Genomic DNA, 14,860 nt, shown 5'->3' with positions numbered 1-14,860 from the left:
AAAATACTCTAATCTGTCTTTCAGTTATCAAAATTCTCAACTTAATTGAGTGAACAGTAGCCTTATCGGCACCAGCAGAAAGCATAAGCCATATCCCCGGTGAGTGTCTATGTACAGTTGAAGTCGGAAGTTTACATACACCTTAGCCAAATACATTTAAACTCAGTTTTTCACAATTCCTAATCCTAGTAAAAATTCCCTGTCTTAAGTCAGTTAGGATCACCACTTTATTTTAAGAATGTGAAATGTCAGAATAATAGTAGAGAGAATGGTTTATTTCAGCTTTTATTTCTTTCATCACATTCCCAGTGGGTCAGAAGTTTACATACACTCAATTAGTACTTGGTAGCACTGCTTTTAAATTGTTAAACTTGGGTCAAACATTTCGGGTAGCCGTCCACAAGCTTCCCACAATAACTTGGGTGAATTTTGGCCCATTCCTCTTGACACAGCTGGTGTATCTGAGTCAGATTTGTAGGCCTCCTTGCTCGCACATGCTTTTTCAGTTCTGCCCACAAATTTTCTATGGGATTGAGGTCAGGGCTTTGTGATGGCCACTCCAATACCTTGACTTTGTTGTCCTTAAGCCATTTTGCCACAACTTTGGAAGTATGCTTGGGGTCATTGTCCATTTGGAAGACCCATTTGCGACCAAGCTTTAACTTCCTGACTGATGTCTTGAGATGTTGCTTCAATATATACACATAATTTTCCAGCCTCATGATGCCATCTATTTTGTGAAGTGCACCAGTCCCTCCTGCAGCAAAGCACCCCCACAACATGATGCTGCCACCCCCGGACCTTGTGAAGATGCTGGAGGAAACAGGTACAAAAGTATCTATATCCACAGTAAAACGAGTCCTATATCGACATAACCTGAAAGGCCGCTCAGCAAGGAAGAAGCCACTGCTCCAAAACCACAATAAAAAAACAGACTATGGTTTGCAACAGCACATGGGGACAAAGATCGTACTTTTTGGAGAAATGTCCTCTGGTCTGATGAAACAAAAAAATAACTGTTTGGCCATAATGACCAAAGTTATGTTTGGAGAAAAAAGGGGGAGGCTTGCAAGCCGAAGAACATCATCCCAACCGTGAAGCACGGGGGTGGCAGCATCATAAACTAAGTTTAAATGTATTTGGCTAAGGTGTATGTAAACTTCCGTCTCCAACTGTATTTACGGTCACTGTGGGGATGACATCCTCGATGCACTTATTGATGAAGCCAATGACTGAAGTGGTGTACTCCTCAATGCCATTGGAGGAATCCCGGAACATATTCCAGTCTGTGCTAGCAATACAGTCCTGTAGCTTAGCATCTGCTTCATTTGACCACTTTTTTATTGATCGAGTCACTGGTGCTTCCTGCTTTAATTTTAGCTTGTAAGCAGGAATCAGGAGGATAGAATTATGGTCAGATTTGCCAAATGGAGGGCGAGGGAGAGCTTTGTATGCGTCTCTGTGTGTGGCGTAAAGGTGGCCCCGAGTTTTTTTCCCTCTGGTTGCACATTTAACATGCTGATAGAAATTTGGTGAGACGGATTTAAGTTTCCCTGCATTAAAGTCCCTGGCCACTAAGATCGCCACCTCTGGGTGAGCATTTTCCTGTTTGCTTATGGCAGAATACAGCTCATTGAGTGCGGTCTTAGCGCCAGCATCAGTCTGTGGTGGTATTTAGACAGCTACGAAAAATACAGATGAAAACTTTCTAGGTAGATAGTGTGGTCTACAGCTTATCAGGAGATACTCTACCTCAGGCGAGCAAAACCTTGAGACTTCCTTAGATATCGTGCACCAGCTGTTATTTACAAAAATACATAGTCCGCCCTCCTTGTCTTACCAGACGCCACTGTTCTATCCTGCCGATACAGCGTATAACCAGCCAGATGTATGTTGATAATGTCGTTGTTCAGCCACGACTCCCGTGAAGCATTAGATATTACAGTTTTGAATGTCCCGTTGGTAGTTTAATCTTCCGGGTAGGTCATCGATTTTATTTTCCAAAGATTGCATGTTTGCTAGCAGAATGGGACGCAGTAGGGGTTTATTAGATCGCCTACAAATTCTCAGAAGGCAGCCCGCCCTCCGGACCCTTTTTCTTCGCCTTCTCGTCACGCAAATGACGGGGATCTGGGCCTTTTCCCGGGAAAGCAGTATGTCATTCATGTTGGGCTCGTTGGACTTGTTGAAGGAAAAAAAGGATTCTGCCAGTTCATGGTGAGTAATCGCAGTTCTGATGTCCAGAAGTTATTTTCGGTCATAAGAGACGGCAGCAGCAACATTATGTACAAAATAAGCAAAAAAATAAGTTACAAATGCAAAGAAACTTACAAAAAACACAATTGTTAGGAACATGTAAAACGTCAGCCTTCTTCTCCGGCGCCATCTTATGTTGGAGGCGCGTGATGATAGAAGGGTGAACAGGCCGCGGCTCGGGTGGTGGATTTCCTTGATGATCTTTTTGGCCTTCCTGTGACATCGGGTGCTGTAGGTGTCCTGGAGGGCAGCCAGTGTGCCCCCGGTGATGGGTTGGGCAGACCGCACCACCCTCTGGAGAGCCCTGTGGTTGCGGGCGGTGCAGTTGCAGTACCAGGCGGTGATACAGCCCGACAGGATGCTCTCAATTGTGCATCTGTAAAAGTTTCTGAGGGTCTTAGGTGACAAGCCAAATTTCTTCAGCCTCCTGAGGTTGAAGAGGCGCTGTTGCGCCTTCTGTGTGGGTGGAACATTTCAGATTGTCAGTGATGTATACGCCGAGGAAGGCTGTTTATGCTTTTCACCTTCGTCACTGCGGTCCTGCCAGGTTAGATGGACCTCATATTGTATTTGTGTCTCCCCTTCTTGTAGGACTATTATATGGATTAGACAATGTATTTTTTATTGATCTATTTGTCAGAGCAGAGAAGGCTACCCTGTACTTTTTGTCGTATTAAAATTCTGCTAATGTCTCCAGTCATATAAAGTGAAGTAGAATAGCATGAAATCTGTTTATAAAAGTCCCATTTTTTCCAGTGCAAAGAAAGGTATCTGAAATAGCCTATAGCTTAGTAGTAGGTTATCTTACATAAGTCTGCAAATGCGATGTTTCAAGGAATGCTATATTATCAAGGTGCATTTTTATGGTGAAAATTTGCTTCCCTAAACTTCAAACTCACGAGCCGCCTATTGCAACAATTAATGACAGAAGAGAAGCTGCATGCATCTAATTAGACAAGTTAGATGCATACCCCCATCTCTGACTGTGCAGTGCATTGTCTGTACAATATATGCAGGTTAGGGTCGGGTGCAGGCCTACGATTTTCAGTTTATTACATATAGTCTGGCGGTTGCGGATGGATTTATAAGCAATTGTGGGCGGGTGCAGGTGAACAAACAACTGACTCGCCTATCACTAGCGTGCGCGCCTGTACGTGTGTGTGTGTGTGTGTGTGTGTGTGTGTGTTCCTACCATACTCACACTGACAACGAACCCATATCTGACTGAGTCGGAGTCACGAGGAGCATGATACTATGATAATGAACTAATTATAGGTATAACATTCAGACTTCCATATCTAAATGCTTATCTCTAATAAGGAACATTTTAAATTAGAGAGACAGAGAGAGATTGAGATCGAGGGAGAGAGCGAGTGAAAGAGCGATAGAGAGAAAACGAGAGAAAGCGCGCGTGAGAGAGAGAGAGGATGAAAAAAATTATCTCTGGAACTGGATAATTGCTGCAAGCAATTACAACTTCCATGTCGGAGCAAATTGGCCGGCATATTTCAACTTGTAGGGGGACTGTGACCTCATTTACAGTGGTGTGTCAAGGAATAATCAGAATATGTACTGAGGAGATGTGATGGACACAATATCACACAGAACTGCTATGACCAGATGACACAACCAGGTCAATGGATCCCCTTTAGACAGAGCCAGGCACACAGAAAGAAATACCGTTAGCAGTGGCAGTTCTAGACCATTTCAACTGGGGGGGCCAAGCTGGGGCCAGTTGTACTGTTAGAGGGGCCAGTTACATTAGACGTTATTGTTGTCATATCGTTTTCTTCACTGCATTGCAGGCATTAGCAGGCAAAAGACCATGTTCATAATCATTAGTGTTCCGCGTTGCCACTGTCTAATAACGGATGTAAAAGAAGAACGATAGCAAAAATTTGTTATGAAAAAATGATTTCATACTCCACATTTAGGGGGGCCACAAGGGGGTCCAAAATTGTTGTGCACAGGGGCACTGGCCCACCCTGCCCCCCCCTTAGAACCGCCCCTGACCATTAGGCCCTAGGGTACGAAAAGCACCATGAGGTTGAATAACAAAATATCAGCAAAAATGTTGCGGTTTTTTCATATGTTCGAGCAAATTAAAAAATCTCAGTGATCATTAAAACCAACAACTTTATTATATGACATTAATCGCTTTCGAAAGCGGTAATTTGAGAGTTGAAATAATTTTGCCACATGAGAGAAGGAATTCCAAATATACTGTAATGTATTCATCAAAAGCCACTAATAACTAGGTTCAGGTTTAACAGCCTTGAGGGAGACTTTTCTTTTTGCTCCATTTCAGCAGAAAGTACTCTGGATATGATAGGTTAGACATTTCCCCGTATCACTTCCAGATGTTTCATTACAAAGCGACGTTCAAAGACCACACTACAGCAAAATAACTTCTCATGTGAGGCGAGCCGGGGCAGACAAGGATGAATTTCACAGGAACCCACAGTTTTCACATTTTCATTTGGGTTGGGAACCCTCCATGTCCTAGAATGACTGTCCTGAGTAACACCACACGCATGGATCAGGCTAGAGCCAAATGACTTCCATACAACCTATGGGACTATCAGGTAGGCCCAGAGAGAGAATAGTAGGAGGCTATATAAATTGTAAAAACACCTAACTGCCTCATCCCTGTCTCCTGCCACTGCATATGCCGTCAATTTGAGTATTAGCCCGAAAGTTTCAAAAGCCCAACATCAGTATTTCTATGGCCATAAGGCTGCTAATGAGAGTTTAGCATACACTACAATACTAACAGTACACAAATGTCTGTGCAGATGCTCAAAAGAATGGACCTGTCAACAGAAAAAAACAACTGGACAGATAAGGGGGAATGATAATGGTGAATTAGCGGATCATATTTTGATATTTGTAAATCTATTTATTCCCAGGCCCCATCTTTTAGGGTGAATTCATTAGTATCCCCTGCTCCTCATGGTTCTCATCAGCCTGTCTGCCTGCCTCGAAGGGCGCTGACTGGCAGGCTTCGACTCCAAACGCTCTCTGGCCTCTCCCTCTCTCTCCCTCCCTCCCCTTCCCCCTCTCTCTCGCCCATCTCTCATCAAGGGCCTAGGGTAGTAAAAAAAAAAATAGTAACGTACTGTTTACTTGCATTCCAAGCCCCGTAATTGCCAATTTATTTGATAGGCAGCCGGGTAATGATGGCATTTCACCCCTGCCGCAGAGACTAAACACGACTGATTCAACCCAGCCTCCACGCCCACCCCAATCCAGCAGACTCCCTCTGCCCAGGACTCCTGCCACCCAGGCTGGGGATGGCGGCTGGGGAAGAGGGGGAGGCAGTGGTGGGGTGGGAGGCCTGTATGTCTGCTGCAAACCCAACGACGATCAAACGCTCGCAAAAGGGGATCGGAGGCTTCAGAGCAAATAGCATAGCCAGCCAATTTAGCTGGGATTTGGGGTTAAGGCTAAACACAACGGGGCTGATGTGTGATTTGTAAGTCCTAATGAGCTACATAGGACAGTGAGGAGGGAGAGAGAGAGAGAGAGAGAGAGAGATGGAGAGAGACGGGGAGAGAGATAGAAGTGAGAGAGAGATGGTGAGAGAGGGAAGAGAGAGAGAGAGAGAAAGAGAGATGGAGAAAAAGAGAGAGAGATGGGGAGAGAGATAGAGGAGAGAGAGAGAGAGATGGGGAGAGAGATAGAGGAGAGAGAGAGAGATGGTGAGAGAGGGAGGAGAGAGAGAGACAGAGAGGGACAGAGATAGAAAGAGAGCGATAGAGAGAGAGAGATGGCGAGAGACATGAAGAGGGAGATAGACGGAGAGAGAGAGACAGAGAGAGCGAGGAGAGCGAGAGAGGAGAGGGGGGCCAGGCTGACCTCCCCTGCCCTCTCTGTTCCTCCCAGGCAGGTCCAGGGCAGCACAGGAGGCTGATCCGTTTCATCAGTGTAGAGTCAGATGGCGAGGGGAGAGCAGGCAGGCCTTTAGCAAACATCATTAGCAAACTGTTGGTATCTAACGAAATGCCAGGGTTACTCATAGCCCAGCCTCACACTGCTCCATGGGTCTAATAACTCACTTTGATGCACTGTGTGTGTGTGTGTGTGTGTGTGTGTGTGTGTGTGTGTGTGTGTGTGTGTGTGTGTGTGTGTGTGTGTGTGTGTGTGTGTGTGTGTGTGTGTGTGTGTGTGTGTGTGTGTGTGTACGGCCTTGAATCTATCTCAAGGTATATAAGACCGTCCTTGTATCACATTCATCACACATGCCTAGTGTGAGCCATGAAATCAGACAATATTTAAGGTTTATCAATATGGCTTCCACAGGGTCTCACCCCCCCTCTTCTCTCTCACCCTCCTTTTCTCACAACATCCCCTCTCCTTCTCTCCTCCCTTCCTTCTCTCGCCCTCTCTCACCCGTCTCCCTCTCCGCAACCTCCAACGGGGGCAGTGGTCCTGCTACAGAGGCCCTGGCTAGCGCCTCCTGCGATGTGTGAAGTGGGTTTTTACAGTGTGACCAGACAGGACCTGTTCAGAGACCTGTGGGGACCTGAGAAGGGTTCTCTTATTATGTGACATTCTCTAAGTGGCATGTCAGGCTAAAACACTGTCCTCATGCAGCCCAGCTTTCAGCAACTCCCTTCAGAAACACAGAGAGGAGAGGCCTCAGCATCAGGCCCTCTGGCCGTCCATGCCAGACAGACAGACAGGCAGACAGACAGTGTGGAGGATTGGCTTTAGTCAACCCTCCCTCCAGGGCACACATAGTGGATAAAAGACTGGCTTGGAGAAAGATAATATGGAGGAGAAAAACATCTTAACAACCACATGAAACAGACCGTATGGACGGGTTAGAGAAATGTTCAAACATAAGTTAGACAATGTCGGGAGATGCAAGATGTGCTTCCACATTCATAGGTATGTGAGTTGAATGAGAGGGAAATTATGTGAGGCGTTTATCCTCAAATACTGGGTAATTAGGGTGTGCCATAATTTCACATAATTGTTGAAAATAGTGAGGATATTTCATCAGTGGCGTAATCGAAGCCAAAGCACATATCATCTGGATGACGTGTGATCTGAACGGGAGAGTAAATGGTGCAATCTGAGGTTGCATCATCCATTTGTGGAGTTATAAATTAAAGACATATACCGATTGATTTTTGAAGAATAGAACTTAGAAATGCCTCGTGAGCTTAGTTCAACTGTCATACGCCATCAGAACCCAAAATACTGTATAATCGAATCGTGTTCTGTAACCTATTATTCCAGACAACTGATATGTTGCCCTGTAATTGAAGCCAACAGGCTATCACATGTTCATCTTCTCCTCTGTCTCTGAATGACGGCACTGTATAAGTATTCTCCTCCACACCCATGTCACGCAGCGTAGCCTAATGGATGACAAATTGAAGACTTCATTTATCATGGCACCCACAGCTGTTGCATTTCAGTTGTTCAAAGTTGTAAAAACTGTCTCTCCACAGTTCCATTTCTTCACCGTTGTTTGTCTTGACTCTCTCTCTCTCTTTCTTTGGTACAGTAGCATGAGGTGTGAGGTATCATTTACATTTCTGATGTCGACATCAAATTACATATTTCATTTCATGCCTGGCCAAGCATCCTATAGTACAGCTACACGGCAGAACCAGTTTTGCTTCACTCGTTCTCTCCGGTCTTTGTCAATGGCTGGCTTCACCAACTGACAGTTTTAATTCCGGGCCATATCTGATAGCAGCACCTCTGTAGATTCCCCATTAGAATCAAAGTAAAGGGGCTGAGGTCTGTCAGATAGCATAGCAGGACTTTACAGAGCCTTCCTAGCCCCAGTCTGCTCTGCCTACATCTCCAAGCAGGCCATGTCTAAAGCCAGCAAAGAGAGGGATCTCTCACCTTATGTGTCAGGCCATCAATGTAAATAAGAAATTGATCTCAATTGACTTACCTGGTTAAATAAAGGTTGAATAAATACATGAAACACTACCACTTGTCTTAGCTTCTGAAGAACTGAGACTGAGGAACAAGCCACTGGGTAAATAGGATGTCCTTATTCTAACAGTACTAAACCTCTGGGTGTGTACAGATACAACACTAACTGTAACTGTACAGACAACCCTGTTCACCAGAAGGAGCCTTGAGGACTGCCAAGGACAACAATAACCGACTGGAGAAGTGGTTCATATTAAGGGCTAATGCAAATCAGATTACATTTGTATCAGTCCACGGTATCTGCAGCACTTACCTGTTGGCTGGGATATGCAGCACACCATGTGTCTTATTCAGATTCTTCTTGAGTTTGAGGAAGTCAAACTTACCTTGTCAAACTTCATGTAATCCTCACAAAATACATAAATCAACCCGACGATCATCGATTGTGTATAAGTCTCTGTTTCGTGCATTGATACACCAGATGCTACAGTATATATGTGTTTAAAGTGAGTATAACATATAGTATGTATCTAATAATAAAGGTTGTCTGGCTATACAGTTAGAAAACCAGTCTAATCTGCTAGAACATCTCTCAGAACAATATTCTGGAGCTGCAGTTGGGTCATTTAGTAAAACTTTAGAGATTCATTACTGGGATTGCTGGAGGGTGTCATGTTAAATCAGTAGTCTAATGTAGTGTGTAGACATGCAGCTAGTGCTGTCATGTCCTGTTTGCGTGTTTATTTGTTGGTTTGTTTACTTACGTCACTCAGCCTGTCTCTGGAGCTGCTTCCGACAGAAGGCTTGGACCGTCCACTCAGGCTCTCACTGTCGCTGTCCTTACAGTTGTTCTGTCCCGGCTTCATCTGAAAAACAACAAACACACACAGACACACGTTAACATGCTGAAGATGTTGGGACAGGGCTTTGGTTCTAAGCTTTACATTCAGTATTTGAATTATTTATTTTCTACAGTATTTTTTGCTCATCTTTATCAAGGGTGCCAATAATTTGGACTGTAGATTATAGTGGCTGAGGAGACTGACAAGACAATCCCTCTCCCACAGACAGAAGAACATTTTGTCATGAATATGTGTGAGCTGGCAGCGAGCGCTGTGCTGTATGTGTAAATCTGTCATGTTTTTATATGCCTCTTGAGCCAGCAGCTGTCACTCCAGCCTGCCAATGACAGACAAGACAGCCAGCATCTGATCTCACAATGTGAAATCCCTATCAACCTTTCTGAGAAGAGAAGAACAGAAACAAAAGCTTCAAAAATCTTCAAAAGCCGTCTTCCCTTCATTTCAAACAGAAAGGCAGCCCCATGCGGAGACTATAGAAGCTCAGCAGGTGTCATTTTCCAGACACCGTTTCAGACTCACAGAGAGAGAGAAAATAAAAAGCAAGTGAGCAAAGAGGAGGAGGATGTGCGATCCAAGAACATCTGAGCCTTCCAGAAGTCCTCCTGAGGAGAACAATGTAGGGCTCATGGGGGCCGAGGGGCCGTTGTGGTCCAAGTCTGCATTTTATGTCCTCTGAAGCTTCCTCACAATACTCCTTCCTTCCAGACCCAGCAGATGAGAGCGGCCTGCCCTGCCAAGCCTCGCAGGCTTCATTTCAAATCACATACATACCAGAGCAGTAAACAGGTGCAATGCCACCTAACAGAAAAAGCAGAGTATGGCTCGACAGACAGCACATAGAGGGATTGTATTCTCTAAGAGGGGCTGTACTCTCTCTCTCTCTCTCTCTCTTTCTGACTGAACTATACAGGTAGCATTTTTAAAATGTATTTAACCTTTATTTAACTAGGCAAGTCAGTTAAGAACAAATTCTTATTTACAATGACGGCCTACCCCGGCCAAACCCAGATGACGCTGGGCCAAATGTGCACCACCGCCCTACGGGACTCCCAATCATGGCCGGATGTGATACAGCCTGGATTCGAACCAGGGACTATAGTGATGCCTCTTGCACTGAGATGCAGTGCCTTAGACCACTGCGCCACTCGGGAGCCCAAAGTCCGTAACTGGTTCCAGAATAGCAGGATGTTTTTTATATATCCTCATGCCGGCCATCATTTATTGAAAGGGCACAGAGTAGGGGGGGACGCCTTAAGAGCCTTTGAATTAAACGTATAATTAAAATGAAAACATTCCCTTTTCTGTAGCCATTAGCAGTATGAAAGGAGTTCTTTCCTAGGGAGAATACTGTGGTGGGTGAAAGGCTGTGAGCCAGGTTGAGTGCTGAGAGTGATAAGAGAGAGCTGGAGAACTGGGAGATGCCTGATGGGCCTGAGGAGGAGAGCAGGGAAGAGAACTAGGCCACACAAGACAGCAGGGCTGGAGGGAACACAAGCATGTGGAGATAAACACACACACACACACACACACACACACACACACACACACACACACACACACACACACACACACACACACACAGAGAGCTCCACACACAGAGGCTCTGGCATGTGTGATAGCACTAATTACCTCCAACACACTTTTCCTCCACAAAGAGACAGAGCCTTTCCTTACCCTTTTTTGTAAAAGGCCAATTCCTCTGATGGGAGTTTGATAATTTGCAGAGCAGAGAGGGGGGGAAGTAATATCCCGGGCATGCACACACAGTAATAGAGCCCTGAAGAAAGGGCATGGGAAGAAGGGAGGGACGGCACTGTGCACCGTTTATGCCCCAGTCTGCAGGTCGTTCATCAAAACATGTTGACCTATAATATTCATTAAGCAAGCAGGGTCCCTGCTGGCAGCACTGTGCATCTCTCTTACGCACACACACAAAACGGGGACACGCGTTCAAACACGCGCATACGTGCACACACACACACCAATGTACAGGTAACTGCCAAAATAATGGAAACAATGACGGATACAAAGTATATTGAAAGCATGTGCTTCCACATAGGTTTGGTTCCTGAGTTAATTAAGCAATTAACATCCCATCATGTTTAGGGTCATGTATAAAAATGCTGGCTGTGCCCCCATAGCATGACAATGCCCCCATTCACAGGGCACGAGGGGTCACTGAATGGTTTGATGAGCATGATAATGATGTAAACCATATGTCATGGCCGTCTCAGTCAGCCCAATTGAACACTTATGGGAGATTCTGGAGCGGTGCCTGAGACAGAGTTTTCCAACAGCATCAACAAAACACCAAATTATGGAATTTCTTGTGGAAGAATGATGTCGCATCCCTCCAATAGAGCTCCAGACACATGTAGAATCTATGCCAAGGTGTATTGAAGCTGTTCTGGCTCGTGGTGGTGCAACGCCCTATTAAGACACTTTATGTTGTTTCCTTTATTTCTACATATTCTAACCACAGACCAATAAACGTCCTTCCACCCCCACCCATGTCTTCTGTAATTGATTGAACAGCCATCTGAAGCACATGGAATGAAAGGGAATGATGGAATAGCTTTAAGGGCTTGTCTGCATTACCTTATCTCTTACAATGAAGTCTGACACATTGGACAATAATTGTGTCCCAGTCTGTTTGAGTAAAATAGATTTAGATGAATCTAACAGTTCAAGTATCATCAAAATGATTGATGTCTATTTGTGGAACAAACCGATTGCATTAGTACTGTACACTCCCCGGTCTCCATCGATCAGTAGAAAATCTACTCTGTCCGTGAACTCTTCAGAAAATGTACCTCAGAAAATAGTGTGAAGAACATCTCTAATAAAGCCAATGCAGTAAACCCAGATCATCTTTCAGGGGTATTATATGGCCAGACAGGAACCTAGCTATTACACAGTGATTTGCAAAATGTCTCCCTTGGCTTGTTGTTCCCTTTAATTTCTCTTAAAGCTTCCTTAAATTACTTCAGAGAATGACGTGTTCTTTCAGAGGGGCAGATCCTTGGCCCGCTCAGTGGCGTGATGTACTCATCTCTTAACAGCGTGATTAATAGATGTGCTAAACCAAGGGAGGATATGCTAGTGGTTACAATAAATCAGCCCCATCAAAAAGCTGAGCTGAGATTTAATGACCTCCCAGTACAGATAAATCTGAGAGATCAACCAGTCTCTGTGTGTGTGTAGAGTAGAGACTAACAGTCCCTTCAGTTGGCATGTCATCCCAGTAGCAGTAGCAGCAAGCAGTGGCTCATCATCATGGTCATGGTCCTCTCATTACTCTGGCATGTCATTTCACATTTCATCACTTAATTGCCTTTTTACTTGTTTCAGTTTCTTCTCCCGCAGTGCACACGCCATGGCCGCTTTTCATAATATCTAGTGCAGAGATGATGGGTGTAGTCAGAGAGGGTGTGTGGGGGTTTTGTGTGTGTGTGTGTTTTCCTTCGTGCATGTGTGTGTGCATGTACGTGTAGCGTGTGTGTACACTACGTTCACATGCCTGTTCTGTGATTCTGTGCTCATGTAATAACAACATAAACACATTAATAAAGAGGCAAGCTGAAACATACGGATGTATTCGTTTAATGACCTTATCCACATTAGGTAAAAATTTGCCCTACAGAAAGATAACTAGCAAACAGATGGTTTTAATATTCCAGAGGCTAATTTCACAACAAATAAAAACACAGCAATACATTAGCATCTAATGAAACATTTAAACTACTAGTATGTGCATCTGCCATTGATTTCAACACATTGAGGTCTTGTTTTCCCTCAATCTGTTCCGTGTTAGGGGGGAACCACCCCCCCCCCCCCCACCTCCCCTCCGCCTGAATTTATTGAAGTATAGAATTAACAACTGTTTTCAATCAGCAGTCAGCGTGATTCTTCAGCAGAGAACAGCCTAAATAAAGCCTCCACACTATCATAGTTTTATTCAAGCCGCTATATCTCCCCATGTGATACAGTAATAAAATGAGTCATATTCCCCCAAATCTGAACTAAATAGAAACCTCCATTCTGTAGTTTTAATGTATTTGTACTCACCCGGAACTAAATAGCCATACTAATGCCCAAGGTAACACTTATAGAGTACTGCATCACGAAAGGAGATGGGTGCCACTTACAAAGCAGATAACCTTTCTTATAGAAGAAGCCTGAATCAATAGAAGGCTAACTTAAACTGAATGCTTTTTATTTCTGTAATTCTGGTAATGGCAGCAGAGTGGAGAAAGTGCTATTCATCTATCCAAACATGACCTGGACAATACCAGAGCTTTCCTACTTAAGACTTTTCAGGCCAAGAAATACCTCCCTTAAAGGGATACTTCGGGATTTTGGAAATGAGGCCCTTTATCTACTTCCCCAGAGTCAGATGAACTCATTGTTATGTCTCTGCATGCAGTTTGAAGGAAGTTGCTAACTAGCACAAGAGCAAGTGCTGACCTATACCATATACTTCCAGTCATCGCGCTAACGCTAGTTAGCATTGGCTCACGAAACTACCTCTAACTTCCTTAATACTGGACGCAGAGACATAAAAATGGTATTCCCATCTGACTCTGGGGAAGTAGAAATCCCTTTAAGAGGCCTTTTGCGCATTAGAAGGGAGGGTGGAAAACAGCCTTTGAAGGTTTTTATAGGATTATTGTTAACACGTGTAGTCAATTATTTCCTCTGCCCACTTACCGAAAAGTGTGTTGCCAGTGGTGCTGAGGAATTTTACAAGCGTATTGACCTATTCCCAAGGGCTCCTCTAGCAACTGAATGTAATCAAACACAAAAAGTGAGCCTTGCTTAACGTGTTAAACCACACAGGCCATTTTTAACAGAGCAATACACAACCAACCCCCCCCTCGGCTTTCTGTGCTAGCCTCTGTGGGATTCCATTGCTATCAGCTCCTGTTTTCCCTGAGTTATGCACAACCGCAGCTGCGGAACTCGGCGGTAATAAAACCTGGAACAATTTAAGGGTTTTTATTGTTGTTCTGCGGTCGGCTTTTAGTACAGCTAACCTGTCCTCTCTGGATCCCTCCCACCGCCAGTAGAGAATCCCACCAGGCCCACAATGAAAGAGGATCTCATTTACCTAAAAGCGCTTATAAATGTTTAATTTGCTTTAACAAGTTACAAGTCGCTCATTCTGGAAGTTTTACGGCTGCTTGCCACTGAGGGAGTACCATGAAAGTTTTATAGATAATCCACTAGCTAGCATGGGCTGCTTATAATAAACGCTCTATTTTCTGCTGTACTGACAAATCCCTTTGGTTTACAGTGACTACGCTTTGAACAGTGACGTGCAGTCAGGGTAGGCAGGGTCAGCTGCACCTCACTGACTCTTTACACCTGCTTCTCAAGATCATTTCTGCACTGACTCCCACTCACTTACCCACCCTTACATAAAAACACACAGAACATTACCCTCTTATTTATACTACTCTTTATTACTTAGCAGTTTTTTGATAAATGTCTTGATATTGTGTAGTTTTTATAAATGTAAATTGCATCGTTGAGAACTTGCAATTATTAGTTTTGTTATTTTCTTACTTATTTTTTGTTATTTCATTTTTATTATTTTATCATTTGTTTGACTTTTGAACACTTGTTCTTTTTGGGGGGGTGGGGGGGTCAATACAGTGCAATTGTATTTTGGGGGTATATAATTTAACTTATTTCATGACTTATTTTATGGAAGGGGGTTTGGGAATATTTTTTTAATGTATGTCTTGGCTTATCTTGTACACTTCTTTCATTAGAGATGTTGTTTTATAATTTCACTTTTGAACACTTTTCATTTTTTGACAAATCAAACCATG

At 44.0% G+C, this 14,860-nt stretch overlaps 1 protein-coding gene across 1 annotated transcript in view; it reads right to left on the bottom strand.

The window, feature by feature from the left end:
* Positions 1 to 14,860, bottom strand: part of LOC106567958 (autism susceptibility gene 2 protein-like) — a 491,043-nt gene that overhangs the window by 251,568 nt on the left and 224,615 nt on the right. Inside the window, 1 exon segment of the mRNA XM_014137879.2 lies at positions 8,925 to 9,026. Coding sequence (XP_013993354.2) covers positions 8,925 to 9,026 — 102 coding nt within the window.

This window comes from Salmo salar, chromosome ssa13 (genome assembly GCF_905237065.1).
Source record: "Salmo salar chromosome ssa13, Ssal_v3.1, whole genome shotgun sequence".
In the NCBI taxonomy this organism is placed as follows: Eukaryota; Metazoa; Chordata; class Actinopteri; order Salmoniformes; family Salmonidae; genus Salmo; species Salmo salar.
Note: the sequence above shows the minus strand (reverse complement) of the source record. Positions and strands in the feature narration are given on the sequence as shown.